General features: G+C 29.8%; 2 protein-coding genes across 2 annotated transcripts; both read left to right on the top strand.

Moving 5' to 3' along the window:
• The first annotated feature begins 1,777 nt into the window (after positions 1 to 1,777).
• On the top strand, positions 1,778 to 8,841 carry LOC113521222 (enhanced level of genomic instability 1). Its single transcript, XM_026906690.3, has 3 exons — positions 1,778 to 2,257; positions 3,746 to 7,335; positions 7,670 to 8,841. Exons 2-3 carry the CDS (start codon positions 3,749 to 3,751, stop codon positions 7,926 to 7,928), a joined length of 3,846 nt encoding a protein of 1,281 aa, XP_026762491.2. The 5' UTR covers positions 1,778 to 2,257; positions 3,746 to 3,748; the 3' UTR covers positions 7,929 to 8,841.
• Positions 8,842 to 12,820: 3,979 nt separating this feature from the next.
• LOC128201595 (uncharacterized) lies at positions 12,821 to 13,568 on the top strand. Its single transcript, XM_052899026.1, has one exon. It carries the CDS (start codon positions 12,961 to 12,963, stop codon positions 13,267 to 13,269), a length of 309 nt encoding a protein of 102 aa, XP_052754986.1. The 5' UTR covers positions 12,821 to 12,960; the 3' UTR covers positions 13,270 to 13,568.
• Positions 13,569 to 19,918: the final 6,350 nt, after the last annotated feature.

Raw genomic sequence — 19,918 nt, forward strand, 5'->3', positions numbered from 1 at the left:
TGTTTGAATAGCCCGTCTTTCAATAATAATTAGCGAATAGGGTCCCGTTTCTTTCTGAGACAACCATCAAAGAAAGGTTCCAAGTACTTCATCAAAATATACAAGAAATACTATGAAAACTAAGGATGAAGCTCTACAAAATTTAGAGAATATAAAAATGAGGTTGAAAGATTTACTAAGCAAAAGATAATATATTTACAAAGTGATAATGGGACAGAGTATATAATCAGTACTTTTTAAAAGAAGATTAGGATATTCAGAAAATCACAAGGCTTATCGAATATTCAACCCAAATTCTGAAAAAATACTTATTAGCAGAGATGTTAAAGTACTAAATAAAATGTTGAAAAGCGACAAAGGAAACCACCAGCATGGCATCAGGATTATGAAATGGATGTAGAACAAATATTTTTTTGTGAAATAAATAAGAATAGTGATGAATGGCAAGAAGCAATAATAAGCGAAATAGAATCTCATCTTAAAAATAATACCTGGAAAGTTGTACATATAAACGAGAGTAAAAATGTAATTGATAGCAAAATGATTCTTAAATATAAATACAATGAACTAGGAGAAATAGATAGAAGAAAGGCGAGATTAGTAGCACGTGGTTTTAATCAAAAAGAAGGAATTGATTATACCGAAACGTTTGCGCCAGTTTACAGTGAGACTATTAATTGCGCATGCAATGGAAAATGATATGAAATTATGTCAATTAGATGTGTGCACCGCGTTTTTAAACGGTGACATAGACGAACAAATATATATGAAGAAGCCGAAAAATCTTGATAAATATTTAAATATCCTTTATATTAAATGGAAAAGATAAAGAATTAGTAAAAAAGCAAAAGAAATGCAATAGAAGATATAAACAAATACAAATAATGAGGAAAAATCTTGATAAATATTTAAATATTATTATATTTTGTAAATTAAATTATATATGGATTAAAACAGGCAGGAAGGCAATGGTTTTTAAAATTACATAAAAAATTGTTGGAAATTGGTTTTAGAAATGCTACAGCAGATCCTTGTCTGTATATTTTGGAGAAAGAAAAAGAAAAAGTTTTTGCAAATATTTATGTTGATGATTTGATACTAGGATATAAATCAGATAAATTACTGAAAGAAGTAAAATATTACAACAGGCATTTGATTTGAGAGATTACATCATTGTTTCATTATAGGGGGAGAGATATTTTATCAAGAAAATTATATTGAAAAAAAGAAAACTTCCCAGTGTGTATCTACACCAATGGAAATTTTATTTAATTGACTATCCATTTTATATATAGTGTGAAGGGATTCGTTGGATAGAACAATAAAATAGAAATACATGTTACATTACATTTAGTTTAACGTAATGATTATTTACTATATGGTCTCTCTGAACTGTGTTTTTTTAGTAACGAAATAACTTTAGGCCTTTTTTGATGCAAAAACATTCTAATAAATCTAATAAAAATGTATTTTAGATAATACTCTATATATTCTATATAATTTAAATTATTTAATTTTTATTATATATTCTATATATATCAAAAATGGACATTTTATAAATATATGTCTAAGAAAAGTAGGTTATCATATAACTTATATATTATAATGTAGATTATTACTGTTCTGAAAACTTATTCAAAACATATGTACACAGGACAGAATGCACTAACCTAAATACATATCTGAGTGTAGTAAAAATGTAGGCGATCTAAATTATATTTCCTTTTCTTGCTCTTTGTATGATCGTTCCTCGCTCATTTCTTTAAAAGTTCTTTTTCCTACATTCATTTTGTCTGTTAGCTCATCCTACCCTTTGATTTATAATTTCTTAACTTTCTTTTTTTTCCAGATTAACATTAAACTATTTGTATATATCACTAATGCCAAAATCCATACCTTTCCTTTTTAATAGATCGTCTTGTTTTCAGTTTGTTAGTGATTAATGAGACTAGTCCTTTGCCAAAATATTAAAATGAATCTACATTGACAGTGACATTTTGATAGTCTTATGATTTTTAGATGTTTTAATCTGTGGTTTCATTTGTTTATCGTCGTAGGAGAGAAACCGCCAATTTTTCTACATTAATTTGGAAATAAGACTGCTTTTTATTTTCAATAAGATTAGAGATAATATTTGATATACAATGCAATGCTACTGTTATTTGTGTTTGTTTTACTTGTATTATTAGTTTTTAAATTGTAACTCTACTATTTGTTGTCAATTTTCATTCAGTTTGGAGCGGTTGGTACGTGCAAGGTAATTTCAATATATTTATTATTAAATAACATGAAAATTCCTAAGTTTTACCATCAGAAATGTACTTTTAATGTTGCTCTTAATATTGAGGATTCTTATGTTTGTTATCTTTATATTTTATGTAAGTTATTATAAAATGTTTCTAGTTGATCATCAATTAGGGTCTGCATTAATAATTTGAAAAAAAAAGAGTAGTGAATACATAAAATATTGTTAAATATTTTGTTTATAAATAAAGCAAGTTCCTATATTTTCATAAATAAGGTAAAGGAGTGTCTGTGGTACTGTATTATCCAATATCACTTTAAATTTACAACTTTCGTGATTAGTCTTAATTAATAAATAAAATAAATTAATCATTATTAAATCTAATTAATTTTTCCATCGAAACTCATGCAAATAAAATTTCATACAAACCAAGTTTTGTTAAAATTATTACATAATTACTGACTAAATGGAAATAGTAACACATTTGTCATTAAATTATCCATCCTGTCTCATTAAATTAAAATGTTTGTTAAATTACACTAAATTAATAGGCAGTTTGTTACAGTGGCTGTAGTTAATAAATGCTAGTGTTATATATCTCAGGGTAATCAGGCATATAGTACTTACTGGCTGTTGGCTGTAACATGCCTTTGCCTGTATATATTAATATAAAGAGTATTTTTTGCGTTAAATTAAGGTATAACTCACCTGTATTCCAAATTTTATTCAGATTATTTCAGCAATTTAAGTGTGACAGAGTATTAAACATCTTCTATCCTCATAAACTTTTGCTTTTATAATATAGTTTTAATACTTAATGGTTGAGGGATAGGCAGCAGTGTCCTTCTTAAAACATCACCAAAGCCCAGCTGTGGTTGCTAATCCGCCTGCCAAGCCTGGCAACTGCTGCCAAAGCCCCATGAGGATTTGAGGGAGCCCTATGTTCAGCAGTTCACACTAATGGCTGATATCATCATCTTCATCATCATAATTGTATAATTGATGGGAAATGTATAAATTTGCTATATTTGAAACGCCACCTGAAGAAGACTTCTGACTAAAGTAGAAACAATTGTTGGAAACGACAAAATACAGGAAGTAAAACATAAGTTTTAAAAATAATATCATAATTGTAGTATAATACAATAGTGTAGTTTATAGTATAATAATATCTTTATCCCATATAATAGAATTATCCCAGTATAATATTTTATTACTTTATTGTACACATTAGTTATAAGAATATGACAGAGGTAAACAAATGTATAAAAGTGAGCTTAACTCTGATAGAGTTTTCTTCCAGCAAATCCAAAGTGGAAAGGAGTGCAGCAGTGTACAATTTTTAAAGAGACAAAATGAAATTAATTACATTATATTTAATTGTACAAATACATTTAAATGTGGATCAAATAGTATATGTATTATATATGTATAATATAGAAATGAAAAGTACTGTTAGTGAAAAAATAATTACTTATTGTTATTTTTTTACCATTTTAGGTGATGTCAAGTTTGCTGCTACAAAATGGTAATGTCAACAAGTTAAAAAGTAGCCCCTTCAAGAGTAATAATTGCTCCAGTAACAAAAAATCTAGACATGTGCTAAAGGCAAAAGAAAATGTTCTCAAATATAAATGTAATAGAGCACTGAAAAAAAAATTAAAAAAATATAAGTTAAGGCATGATGGAAAGGAAGATCCAGATGTTTTAGATGTTTCTAATACGTTGATTAAGTTGCTTAAGATAAAGTCACCAAATAGTTCAAGTAAACAAAATTGTCTAGAAGATATATGTGAATTTGGAGAGATATATCCAAAAAATTATCTATTTAAAATGGGTAAAAGAAAAGTAACAGTTAAATCAAAAGAAACCTTGGTTAATACTGATACCACAATACTAAATGTACTTGAAGAGAAAACCATCTGTTCGTCTATATCTGATACAAAAGTGGTAACCCAAAGAAATGCATTTAAGTTAATGATGGATTCTAGAAATAAAAGCATTGGGTCAAATTCCCCGGGCAAAGAGAAACCTGTGGATGAAATAGTGTTGCAGGAACACTTTGATAAAAAAAGTATCAAGGCTAAAAGAAAGCTTATACTTCAAAAAATGGCAGAATCAAAAGGCTCTCTGGAAAAAAAAGATTTAGAAGAATATCAAGAACACTGTATTAAGAAAAAGTTAGAAAAGAGAGCAGAAAGGTTTAAAAATATGATTACAAATAAGGCAAATAATTTAAAAACAGATAAAAAATATCAAGATTTTAAGTCTAAAGATTTAAAAATATTACCCAGTTCTAGTGAAATTACTCATGAAAGAAATAATATATCTCATACTGAAGAGCCTATAACGTTGATAAGTATATTTAATGATTCTGTTAATAATAAGAGTACTAGTCATAAACATACTACTAAAGAAGATGAAGAGTTTATTAAGAAACTATCTCCTTCATTAAAAAAGAAAGAAAATATGCTTTGCTATTTCAACAAACTTCAAAAAGATTCTCCTGTAGATATTAAAAGTAATTTTGACTTTGAGAGTGTTGACAATAAATATATAAAAGTCAAGTTCGATACAAAATCTAAGAAAAAAACAAAAAAAGGAAAGCTAAGTCTTAAAAAAGTAGATACCAATGAAGGAGTTGGAAATAAAAATGATTTAAACAAATCAAATGATTGTAATGAACATGAAATAAAGGCTAATGTAGACGAAGTCCTTGCATGTGGTAATAATAAAGAAGGAAGAAAACGGAAACGAATAGAAAAAATTACTTGTAACCCAGAAGCTCATTCTCCAAACTACAGTAATGAATTAAATGGCCTGAGACCCAAAAGAGTTATTAAAAAGCCAGTTAAATATATAGATGATATAGAATTATTTAGTTCTGATGAGGAATTACATATTTTTACACCAAAAAAGAAGAAAACTATTGACAATAAAAATAAGTCAAAAACTTTGACCAAAAGTTACCATGAACCTAAAGAAAAAATATCTACAGAAATGAGTCAAAACACCATTGAATTAAAAATCGAAAAGAAAACAGTCACTGAAAGTAACAGTCAGAAAAAGTCTACCAAGTTAGCACCAATATTTACATGTAAGTTACAAAATGATCCTGCTGTTATTGAAGCAAAACATAAATTTCTTCACAGTGGGGTTCCAGATAAATTGAAAAATAAAATTAAGCAACAGAACAAAATAAATGTAGGAAGCTTAATTTTTCCTACTGTTGTTCATGTTCAACAGACAATAGTGCCTGTCTCTGTTTCGTCAACTCCATTAATTGTAAATTCAATTGAAAGTGATTTTTCTGATGATTTATATGAGACTTGTGAAGATAACTTGTTTAAAAATTTATTAGATATTGGCAATGGTCTAAGGAATAGAGTTTTGTCTTCTGTCTCAAAAAATGATAAATGGATTACTTTAGAAAATATTAAACAAACATTTCCAAAATTTCCTGTTTATCGAACCTACCGTCTTCTGAAAGATAAAAGTAAAGGATTACTTAAAGAATGTGGTTATCCTGATTTGGATAACAGTATAGAAGTTATTAACGGTATAGTGGAAATTAACAATGACAACCTTGATAAACTAAATTGGACCAGTAAATATAGAGCTCTGTCTGCTAAGCAAGTTGTAGGAAATTCAGAAGCAATTAAAGAATTAAAGAAGTGGTTAGTAGTTTGGACAGAAAATGAAGTGAAATCAAAAAAAGCTTATGTTGAATCAGATTCGGATTTCTATCATTCTGAGACTGATAGTAAAGATAGTATGAAATCCTCAAATAATATTTTAATAGTAACAGGTCCCATAGGTAGTGGTAAAACAACAAGTGTTTATGCAGTCGCTGCAGAATTGGCTATAAAGGTAATTGAAGTTAATGCAAGCAGTAAGAGAACTGGTAAAATAATGTTACAAGATTTGCAAGAAGCTACTCAATCTCATAAAGTTAATAGAGGAAAAGGTAGTTTAGAAAATTTACAAAAATCTCAGGATACACTTTATAATGAAAAAAATATAAAGAGGAAAGGCAGGAAAAAGAAGATCTTACAGAATAGAAAAAAAAATACAGAATGTAACCAAAAAAATGAAGTATTAAGCCAAAAGGAGCAGCAAGTTGGGAGTCAAGAACTTACAAGGACTGAAAGCTCACTCATTCTTATAGATGATGCAGATATAGTGTTTGAACAGGATGACGGATTCTGTTCAGCTATTATGCAACTGATTCAGTGCTCTAAGCGCCCTGTAATTTTAATAACGTCTTCAACATCATGTTTACATTTGCAAAGATTTTTACAATTTGCAAAAATTATTAATATGCGACCGTTGTCGCCTAAAATTCTTGGAACATGGTTAGATATTATGTGTTTAGCAGATAGTGGTCTTTGTTGGCCTGGAACTGGAGCCAAATTTTTAGATTTTTTTAAAGGGGATATTAGAAAAACTATTAATTCTTTACAATTTTATATAACTTCACAAGCACAAGAGATGAAAATAGATAAACAACCTGATTCCCAAAATAGTGATTCAATAGTAAATATTGATGATGAAAACTCTAGTATGTCATGGGCAGATTCTGAAGTACAAGAAGAAAAGTCTACTTTACATTTTAATTCTAATGATAATGTTTGGAAATCTTTTCTGAGAGAACAGTCGAGTTTATTAAATTTCGGGTATCCCATACAGTCATTTAATATTTGGTGGAGTTTATCATATCTTTATGAAATACTATCTAATTCTAAATGCACTACCCATGGTACAGAAATATCCATTAAAACTTCTGAATACATGAAAAATAATATTCTAAATCTGGATATTATTGCTAAGATAAATGACGCACTTTCAATATCAGATTATTGTGACCGTTTTACATTTAGTAAAACAGCCAACATCCTATCCCAACCTTGGTACTCTGCTGAAAGTGACAGTGTATCAGAACAAGAAAATTTTCAGACTTATAATAAAAATTACGAAGTTATTGATGAGATTTCACATAAGCTAATAACAGGGTATATTACGACAACCCAGAAAAGAAATGAATGTGTAATAACTTTTGATATTGACTATCCAGATATGACTATACTAAGGTTAGTAAGACTAAAAACTAAAAGCCTATATTTTATCATTTTTTATTTCAAGCATTTGTGGACAAATCTAGTGATACATTTATATCAATGACAAAATTCTTAAAAATCCTATTATTATCCGATCGATTTTCAATTCAATAGTATTTTTGTTTGTGTGTTAAATGATATCTACACATAATTGTAAATCGATTTGAATAATTTTTTTTTTTATATTTATTTTATTTAAATCTGTTTTAATAGTACTGTTTATCTTTTAAGCGAATTCAGTTTTTAATATGGGTCCACCTTTAATAAAAAACTGAATTTGGTTTTTAATAATATTATTTTGTTACAGAAAAAGGAATAAAACAATATTGCAACACAATACAATAGCGAGTTATTTGAATCCATCATCAGTATTGGATCGGAAAGCCCTTGCGTTAGATTATTGGCCGGCGTGTCGCTCTGTATGTAGGATCGAGAAATCCAAAACTGAAAATAATCTAAAAAGAAATAATCGCTTTTGTCATTATCTTAAATCTTTAAATATTTTATGTAAAAACGATTATTTTGACGATTTAAGCAATAGTTTAAATACCAAAAGAAGTACATAAATACCTGTTAAATAGCCTGTATAAAAAACTAGTACTGGATTTTTATATTTAAAATTGCACTTGCTCGACAATGATGCTGTACTATATGAAAATTATAATTTTCATAGAATTTATTAGCTTTTATCCGCGATGTCGTCTTCCGTGACCGGGATATATAGCCTATAGTTCTGCATCCTAAGTGATATGTCACGTCTATACCATATTTCATGACAACAACAGCAAGGTAACAAACACACTCGCTTTCAAATTTATAATATTAGTGAAAATATGGAGCAAAGTGTACTTGTTTTCTATGAATATTATTTATTGTGCTTATTTTCTATACCTTATATTGATTGGTATAATTCTGTTCATATGTATTTCATTCATTATATTAAGTTTTTAATAGTAATAATGTATTTCAATAAAATTTATGCACAAAATATGCTTTTTATCAATATTTTTTGTTTTATGTTTTAATCGATGTAATATATTTACAATTCCTATGCAATACATATCAATGTCCGAACATTTAGCTTACATATTTTTTATTCCTTTTAGTTATGCTAAGCTGCCTATTTACTTTGACTATTTATTCCTTTAAATGCAATTATTGAAAATAAGTAATACATAATCAAACATACGTAGTTTAGAGAAAATCTATTATATTACTATTCGTTCAAAATAAATTTGTTACATTATGTTGTCTCTATTTATTGAATTATCATTCACCTTGGTGGTTTGTTTATTTATTGTTTATTCCACAATAAAATTTGTACAAACGGCGACCTTAAAACCGTATGACGCTATGACGTTTAGCTGTTTAACACAGTATCTCATTTGCATTGTACATACAATACAGTCATTTGCATTCTTGAGGAAATATGATTTTATTTAAATTTTTATTCTTTATTAATATTAGCCTGGGTGTTTTTAAGTATGTATTTTCATGTAATTTTTTCTAATTCATAGTTGTAAAATATGGACTTTGTGCATTACAATTTTAGGTATATGTATAATAAAAAAATATACACACTACTAGAAATGATAAATGACCCACCTGTTTGTAAGTGAGTTCTGTCAACTATAAATATGAACACAGTTCTAGAAGTCATCACATGGCATATGTCAACGAATCAGTGGTACTGTGGGTTACATATTTACGGTATCTCGTTCGTTCACTGATTTCATTGGACTAAGGTGTTTTTCATTAAAATAGCACGGGCATCCTGCACAAAAACAATACACAACTAATTAGTTTAACGATAAAAACAGGTAAGATGTATTTATCTCAAATTCTGTGTGGTCCCGGCATAGAATAAGCCACCCCTTCCTTACCTGTAGGTGTCGCAAGAGGCGACTAAGGGATGGGTATCAGTATCCCTTTTATGTTCAGTTAAAAGCTGATACGATTTATCTCAAATGTTTAAATTTGTTTTAATTACAATATTTTACATACCTAATTGCTGTGTGGTTCCGGTATAGGATGGGCCATCCTTTCTTTTGGACACAGATAATATATGCCATCGGTGTCATAAGAGGCGACCAAAAGAATAGTTAAAGAATAGGCAACAGCGTCCCTCTTAAAGTATCTTTAAAAGCCTTACTGCGATTGCTAACCCGCCTGTTAATCGTGACAACTACTGGCAAAACCGCGTGTGCCAACCGTATACAATGATGGGTAAAACACGAGATTGAATTCGAATCAATTGGCTCACCATGGTGAATTTAGTCGGAATTAACCACGATGGTTAACAAGGGATCATGCGGAAGTCCACTTGACAGGGTACATTATTAGTGACGGGAACTAGTGACCCCATTATTAACAATCCTTCCTCCCACATTTTTACGTTGTTATGAATCGTTTTCATTTATATATTTAATTAAATAATTCTGATATAATAGTATTCCGATTACTTATTGCGATGTATTCAAGTTAATGGTGAGGTAACTAAAAAAGTACATAAAAATTAGTTCACGGGTTTTGGAGTTACTTTGCCATCAATTGATAGAGCGCAGAATTTGCAAAATTCAGAAAAGAACGATTTTCACTTTATTTCACAGCTCTGCTTATGTTTCTGTTGCGTCATCAATCTTCTGGCCATAAAAGTGTTGTAATTGACTGCAGATATTTAGATGCAGCGTCAACAATGTGTCATTATTCAAATATCACATTGTTCAAAATATTACTGCGTCCAGAAGCAAAAGGCGGACTGTAATATTTTTGGCATTTTAAAATATTTTTAGTAATTGTGTTGTCCATCGACCATAGTTGATAAAGTACCTTAGTGACAAAATGTTTTTGAAAACATCCGATAGGCCTTTACAAGATAAGCAGTGAAGTTATTTCTAGAACTATATAGTTGTTTACACAAATATATGTCGTTGTTAAAGATAAGAAACACAGCGTTATTTAGTAAGTAGTAACCTATGTATCTAGATACTATTACTGGAAATTACTAGAACAATGCAAGAAGTCTGCATGGAGACTATTTAAACGCACAAAAAAAAATTGGTTAAAAAAAGACATTGAATTTAATCAAGGCAAAACCAGTTATTTTGAATATAAAGCCAAATTACTGAACCAATTATGATGAAATTTCTATGGTATTAATCTGAAAACTTTTTAGATAAAAAGAATTTTATAAATCGGTTTATAAATAACGGAGTTCTGAGATTACGTAAAAAATACAATTAAATCGAGAACCTTTTTTTAGTCGGTTAAAAATTGTGAATGTTGCATGAATTTTTTTTTTTCAACCGGTCTATTTGCCTAAGTACCTAGATTTATATCAATCGGCTAATATGTCGATTGCTACCTCTTTTTAATGCAATTTTTAGTAATAATCTTGAAACCATTATTAATCTCTAAACCATGACTGTCTAAACTAGATAGGATCCAGGACTAATAAAAATTATTAAATTCATTGGGAGGTCGCAATATATTATCATTATTTTGTTATTGTTATACTTTTTCATTAATTTTTACAATTCTGTCAACATGAATGTCGGTAGTAGCTAAAAAAGATTCGGCGAGCCGCATCAATTCAAGCCGTCGGCCGCATGTGGCCCGCGGGCCATAGTTTGGACAGCTTTGCTCTAAATCTTACTAGGTCAGTACGATGAGACTGTAATCTTTAGCTGAAATGAAGCTTATTACACTTTGAGTGAATTGTAAAGTTCAATAAATAATATAGATCTTAATAGAAAAATCATACAATAATATCCAGAAAACTGATACTATAGTCAATAGGTATATACTACTAGGTAGGTACTACTACTACTCAGTTGTATGGTTTTTATGAAAGTATAATGATTCTCATTGCAACTTCAAAGTCAAAAAAATTAATAAAAAAAATGTTTTCTAAACTCGTCTAACCGAGAATTGAACCTATTTTATTTGTGCAAAGTAACTTTACGGCATAGAGGTCGTCAATTAAATTAAATACATTAATTACTTAGGTACATTATATATAAATTAGGTATGTAGGATTTAACGTAGTATAATATAATAATATCCAGGTTCAGATAACAAAACACGTCCAGATTATTCGAGTTATTAAATCAATTGGAGGAGCGTAGTAAACATCTACGTGGGAAGACGATAACGTTATAGATTATACAATATGTTAATGGATGCAATTACAAATGAGGTTGACGAACCGGTCGTAACTAGTAATGATTTAGAGCAATACTGTTGATATTATCTAGAAAATACCAGAGTGATTTCTTTCTATCCAATATAAACTTAAAGCAATCACTCGTTGTTGCTGTAAGTATATTATCTCATCAAAAACATAAATGCGAAATGAGGAATCAAATTAAATATTATATTACAATGATATTAATTAAAAAAGAATTGAGATCTTTATGCATATACATGGCACTTGCCATGTTTTATGTAGAAAATCTTTTTTACAAGTTACAAGAGCACGTAACATTATGAAATGAATTTAAATAATAATTTCTTGTTTCTTGATACTACTGCCATCTTTATTACTTAATAGGTATTATAAGTTTTAAAATTTTGACAGACAATTATTTACACGATGCATTTACTTCACTTGGGATGTAATTCAAGCTTAAGGTTTGGCTTGGCTAGTTTTGTACCAACACATCAAATATTAAAAAAGCAATGTAGTTATTATATTAATCCAACAGTATGCGTACAGTACAGGCAGGACATACACTAATTTGCGTATGATTTAATGAAGATAAGTTGATTAGACGACGGCTGCTGCGTTGCTAGTTTTTCTGAACTTGGTTGGGCACACTACCGCGTGTTTAAATAATTAATGTCAATTTTCTTAATTCTTAATGTTAGGTAGGTAGGTATAACATAATAAAAATACTTAATATTTTATGTTAAATAATATTAATAATAATAATTTTTTTTTATGATCTACCGCCCAGTTCGAGATGCAAACTCAGCTGAGAAGAACAGACAAGAGAATCAGCTATTAAATATTTATACTCAGTTCTCTATACAAATTCTCATAGCGTAACATATGAGTACAAAGACTGTAATGATAAAATTATAAGGGTTTAAAAAATATTAGCACTGCATGCTATACACACATGCATACTATAGGCGTAGTAGACACAAGGTAAGTGGTATAAATTAATTCTCGTTAAATGAAATTAAATTATGAATTCAAAATTATTATGTTCTATATTAAACATGTTTTCATTAAGTACGTGAATACAGATTACAATAAAAATTAATTAGGTAGCTATTTATGTATTTAAAAATAACATGTAGATGTATTCCTTAAATTACCTATACCTATAGTGGATATTTATCAAATTATTTTACACTGTGTTACTCCGTTGTAGCTACTGATATTTTGTAGTAGCTAAGTAGTAACAAGCCGATCTATTTCTTGCTCACATTAATGGCTGTCGGCATCTGTACTGGCGCCGGACTTGAGGTTATCAGAGGCGCGTGCGCGACGCCACTCTCTGTCGCCTCGCACATAAATATCACGTTCGCAAGACATTCGCATTATTACTCTTGTAATTCTTCAACATAACAGACGTCACATTATTCGAAATGGTTAAGAGTTTTCTTCGTGGTGACACTTGCGGTTTTTGCAACGCTTGTGTGCGGGTTCGCTTGTGCGCTGCGAGGGGAAGGAGCCCTGAACCTTTGGAGTGTGCCTACAAACACATATTGGAATCGTACGGCAGTGGAGCAGAGAAGGTGAATAAAGAGCCTGAATCACCGAAATCCGTGTGCTCTTCGTGCAGGTGGACGTCGGATGCACAGTTTCCTGAGACGCCATCTTCTATAAGTGATCTCAGCTTAGAGTGGAATTCGCGATCGTCACAGCGCTCTAGGACTCGACGACGCAAAAGATAGTTGCAGGAGCTTCTCTATGGAATATCAGCACCAAGACCCTGACTGCATGATGATTTGTCATCGAATGTTCGTCCACATGTATGCCATAATCGGAACACAAGCGAAGGCACGAAGTGGTGGTAACATAATAAGACAACACAACAGTTGAATGTATCAATTTTTAAAAATAAATTTATAATAATCTAAGAATTACTTTTATTTAAAGCACTCACCCATTATATAACAAACCTATGAATTATATGATGTATAAATTTAAATGTATATAACTGTACCTATTTACTTGTCAAATATAATATAAATATACGTTTATTTTATTTATTTATTTACATATTTTTGGTGAGTTTTACAGTATTTACCAATGCACTCACTAAAAATAAAAAATCAAACATTATAATAAGATAATATTGAAATAATAACAAAATAAAAATCTAATTATATTACATAAAATAAATATTAAAAATGTATTTTTGCGTAATTTGTTACCGCTCTGCAAAACTGTGTGGCAGTACAGTGAAATGAGTCCAGATTGGAACTTGCTACTACCTCATTGAGCAGACGTAGCGCCCTCGTGAGTGGTGCCTGATCAGCATGTAATGTCCTGTTGCGTGGTAGGGCAAATATTCCGTGATTACGGTCACGCTTGTTGATGTCTGGGACGGACATGCTTATGAGATTCAACAAAAACGCATTGTACTTTATTCCTCTAAGTATACTGTAGAAGTATTCTAGCAGAGAAACAAGTCGCCTTACCTCTAGGGAATTATATTCTAGCATACCCAACAGAAAAATACTGTTTACGGTACAGCCATCTAACAAATTTCTTCTGTAATTTTTCTATCATCTGTGTGTATTTGGTTTCATGCGGGTTTCAGATGATAGCATTATTTTTTAACTTACTCCGTACAAAAGCATTATAAAGAATTTTAATTGCCTCTATATTATCTAAATATTGTGTTGTTAGTTGTTATATCTATATTATTAAAAATAAATAATTATATCATTTTTGGCAATTTTAAACATTTTTAGTTAATTTTTATCATCATTTGAACACACACTGAACTAAGCTGTATTGGAGTAGATATGAGATCTAAATAAAATTTATTTTTTATTCTTACTTGTCTTGAATCTCTTTTTCTCCTCTTCCTATTTATTCAAAAATAAAAGAATATTGATTAATTCATTATTACTTAATTCAATTTGTGTCAGAGAACGTAAGCTGAAAAGGATGCCAATGATCTCAAAGTCACCCTGTATATAAGAATATATATCGTTATAGGTTATCTCTGATCGAGTAAAGGTTGTCTCCAAATAATTGCGCATTTTCTTAGTATAAGTACTTGGTTAATTTATAAAATAGTAAGTTTACAGAATTAAAATTATTTACAAAGTATTTCTAAGTCTTAATCTCTTGAAGTTTGCATTCACATATGTATAATAAATTATTACAAATAAACTGCAATAATTTTTACTAAAAGAATTATTATTATACACAGAAATTGCCATAAAATGGGAACGAGAGATAATAGGCGATTATGCGCTGGTAAAGTTGTATACAGTAAAAAAATGTTTTGTTATTTTAAAAAAAATTTACCTCACAGCGCGTGCACATATGAAGTTAATGTGAGATACAAAATTTTCAGTTGTTTTTCAATCATACATATGAAAGAGAAAAATGCTCAGTTTTATTAATAGAATGCTGACGATTTTGATTTCATATTATTATCCTATAAAATATAGACATTATTTATCACACGTATTGTTGGTAATATATGTAACAAGACACTCATACAGTTTACACGAATAAAGCGAGGATGGATCTCCTAGAACCATTTTTAATTTTTAACGTATATATTTCTAACGTTGCATCAAAGACAAGCAGGAAAAACATAAATTTCATAGCCGTAATTAAATATAATCATTGACGTCTTCACGTGGCAACTATTGGCAAAACTCCCTAATAGGAGGAGGCCTATGTTCAACAGTGGACGGTTAACGGCTGACATGATGATGATTAGGATATGAATATGATAGGATATATTTTAATGGATGATAATGGAATAGTAACCCCACCTGTACTATCGCTATACACTGGCTGGGCAGCAGTGAGGGATGATAGGTGACTTTATCCTCATCTAACAGCCACATTAGATCAATTAGCCCATTATGATAAATTTAACAATATTGAACCACGATGGTTTCCAGGAGGAATAACGTGGAGGTTGACCTTGGCCCTTTTAGACTTCATTGCTGACAATCTCTTCCCCTCTAGTCACATAATGTAAGTACTCATAAGTAGACATGTCTTTTGGTGTAGCTAAAAGCTCTAGTTGCAGTCGAGGTACCAGACAATTCTACGGCGAGTACGCCTCCCATGCAGTTAAAAACGATTATATCTGTAATTTTAAATATAAAATATAATATGTATCTGTACATAAAAATATTACATGTGTTTAACAATATTTAATGTCGTACCAAAAGTCCAACGTTGAATTCAGATTAAGCAGATAAGCAGACGTTGGAAGAAGACCATTTAACAAAAACATTTTCTCTCAAACACATACGACGGATTTATTTTCATTTGTCTAAAGTCCATTACACACTGTGTCAATATCTAAAGTTCATTCTATTATCATCGTGATGGTAGTAAACTAGCTAGTTTTCTGCCAATAAATACCTATTTATGAATGGCAATAGTAAATACATTTCAAAATGTCAAGTGGCGTTCGTTGATCTCCGGAAATTATGTACATAACTACATGCCAAGACGAACCTAAGACCAATGACTAAAGAAAGTAACATGAATAGTTGAATGAAGTCAACCAATTTGTCTTGTTCTTCCGTTTCGATAATTTAATGAGATATAAAGTCATTCATTGTTAATATCCCGTCTTTCCCTTTCCTACTTTCTTCTCTTCCCTTTATGGCTTACCCAAAAATTTATTTGGTTCTTTTGAATAAATTACTACAACAGATGAAAAAAATATATCAAGGCCAAGAGAGAAAGAAAGAGTAGATATCTATTATGGCGTTTTGTTTCTAAATTTCAAAACTGTTCTATAAAGTACTTTACAGAAGTTTTTGACCCTTCGAGCCGGATTTAAATTAGCGATCTAATACCCCGTTTCTAACAAATTACCAATAAATATTTCATTAAGGTGCCAAGAGTTGCCTATTGGAAACTCCAGTATTAATTTTGTATGTTTCTTGTAATTACTTAATATTGTCTATATTCAAGATCTTTCTTCTGTCCGCTTTCAATACGACTTACGGATGTCTTGTATAATTTAAATGAATGTATCATATTTTGTAAAAACTATATTTCTTCACTCATATACCCTACACTCCATAGCTGTCAATTATTGTGGTTACTTTCTCTTCTCAATTATTCTGTTCTTTTGGTCCTTCAAGCTGGAAATAAAATCATTTTTATATAATATTTTCCATCTAATTTTGGCCTACGTAAATAGAAATAATATACAAGTTTACTCATATATAATTAAATACCTTAAAAGTACATCAAGTTTTTATTTTGATAAAAAAATATCGTATACATATAATATTCCCTACACAAATGTAGGTAGTTTGACTATTTTATATGTAATATCTAGTGTCTTATGTTTCAAGTAAATGAGTAAATCGATTTCGGTGAAACGGGCTGAAAATATTCGAAAATTAAATGAATAAAGCTCTTCTCCACTCTTAATGTTTCCGAAGTCCATCGATAAATCGTTTTGTGTATAGAATCCTCTACTGATAATTGTCTCGAATTGTCAAAGAACTCCGAAGTTGTTTACAACTATGTCTACGTGCATATTAAATATACATATATATACATTACGTTTTAACATACTGTCGTAATAAGCCCCTGCATGTCTCGAGTTAACTGTATTGAAGATAATTTATTAAACGTAATTTTGTCTGTAGCGTCGTCATCCGTGTCTGATGAAATATCTATTCGTTTTTACGTATATAATCAATGAAAACAAAGTTAGCGGTGGGAAAATTGTTTATGAAGATATAAACTTATTAATACAATACATCTATATATATACATCTCTTTACGCCGAATTTCTTAGATGGTTTGCAGAAAATTATGAGTCTACAAGTCCTTTTCATCTTTTCGCACAGTTTTAAACTTAATTTCTTTACTTATTAAGTACTCGTATAATTTAATTTTAGACTTTCTCATTTTATCTTTTGTCTGAGAAACTATTTTTCTTGTACAGATACGTAAGTATATTGTTAGTACTAATAAATAACATGTTTACAACGAAAACAATAATAATGCTCATTTTATAAGTAATAGCTATTGTAAGTAGATATATATGTACTTTGGATATATTTAATTGCAAAAACATCGAGAGTAATAATAAAGTTATCAATTGTAATGATGTGAACTGACTAATTTCACTCACAAGTAAATAAGTACTATTCAACCGATTTATAAAAAGGAGCAAATTCTAAATTCGATTGTATTTTTTGTTTATTAAATTATTAAAAACAATTTGGAATATTTTTTTATCTGAAAGGATATACTTTCAGATGAATCCCATAGAAATTTGATTAAGATCAGTCCTGTAGTTTAATTCTTAAATCAAAATAACTGGTTTTGCCACGATGATAGATGGTATTTTTTTTATGGAACAAAATCTCATAGTCTAAAGTGATTGGATTTAGGAATCACATAGACCTAATATTTTCAAGAACTATTTACGCCTCTTTGATGAGGTCTATGTTTAATAATTTATATTACGAGTATTATATATATACACCTAGATAGTCTAAAAAACGACGGACTTAATACCATGTGATATATATATTACTTATAAATACATAAGTTTGGAATTTTGGCATCATCATTCGACTATAAATATATATATATATATATATATATATATATATATATATATATATATATATATATATATATATATATATATATATATATACATATATAATTTAATCAAGTAAAATTTATATTATACGGTGATTTGGAATATGATTTTTGCCTCCTATTACCGCATACTGGGGCCATTTATTAATATTGGTATAAAAAATGTTCATATCTCTCAAATTGGAGTAAAAAAATTTACAAAATTATATTCAAGTCGCTTAAGCTGCTTTACTGTGACACGAGATTGGAACATAAAAGTAAAAATAATTCTCAGGAGCGGCAACCTATAACAATTATTTTTAATGGGTGAAAATGGATTAGTAACCCCGTCTGCACTATCGATATAAACTGGCGGGCCACCAATGAGAGAACCTAATTAACCTGCTTTTATTTCTAACTATCAAGTTAGAAATAAAAGCAGGTTAATTCGTCCATAGCGGCTAATTTCACAAGAATTAACTACGATGGTTTCCAGGAGAAACCGCCTGGGGATCGACTAGGGTATTATATATATATATATATATCAATTCTTACAGTCCCTTTCCCTCCACCGTATTATAAAATGTTAGGTGAAATTCAAAATTTATTAAATAACTAGAACAAACCCATTGAAAGAAAATTTGTAAATTACCAATTAATAAGTACTTTAAGTTTTGGGTACAAGTTCATAAGAATTTTTCTCTCGTTGTTAATAATAATATTTTCTCTGTGTATTTACGTGTTCTTAACAATTCTTTATTAAAGTATGGCCGTTTTTCTGATAAATATTCTGTCGTCGTTATAGTATTAGTGTTATCTCAGTAGTGTCAAATGGACCCAAGTTCATTAAACATGATTATGAATCACACAAAGACTTAATATAGATAAAAGTGCGTTTGTAGTTTATAGTGATCCATTTAATAAAGTAAAGAGAGATTTTAACTTAATATTATTAATATTTAAAACATCACCAAAGTGTAATTGCTGTTGCCAGTCTGCCTGCCAAATGTAGCAACTACTAGTAAAATCCCCCTCATGGAGGAGGCCTATGTTCAGCAGTGGACGGTTAACGGCTGATATGATGATGATTTTTTTATACCACAGGGGCCAACGAGCATACGGCTCACCTGATGATATCACATATCATACCGCCGCTCATGATCACCCACAACACCATTGGCATTGCAGGTGTGTTGCCAGCCTTTTAAATATGAATATTTTCCTTTTTTTGAAGGTTATTATTAATAATATAGTACCTAAGTAAAGATTATAGTACTTGTTTATTATAAATACACAATGATAAAATAAAAAATTGTGAGAAACTTGAGATTTGTTTAAAACTTATTCAAATAAGACTAAGAGCAATGTCACAGTTACTGAAAGCACAGTAGTTTAGAAATTGGGTAACGTTTGTCATTAAAACGTTCAATTGTTCGTGGTTTAGGGTTTTTTTATGATGGGTGAAAATAGAATAGTAATCCTGCTTGCGTCAGTTGCACCAGTGAGAGATGATGAGTGATGGGCGATGAAGTCAGGTCAGTTACTAATTTAACAAGAATTAATCACGATAGTTTCTAAAGTCAACTGCGTAGAGGTGGTGGTATAAATTCCTTTCTTCCTGTAACAGAAGACTTAGTTAATATGTAGTGAAATTACCACGATGAGCCAACTGACTGGACTTCATCTTCCTCGTTTTATCCTTCAATGGTGTTTCACTACTGTATATAAAGAATTCAAATATGTGTAATATTTTATTTACATTTATAACCTATTTAC

This window comes from Galleria mellonella, unplaced genomic scaffold (assembly GCF_026898425.1).
Source record: "Galleria mellonella isolate WM207_F2 unplaced genomic scaffold, CSIRO_AGI_GalMel_v1 utg55, whole genome shotgun sequence".
Lineage (NCBI taxonomy): Eukaryota > Metazoa > Arthropoda > Insecta > Lepidoptera > Pyralidae > Galleria > Galleria mellonella.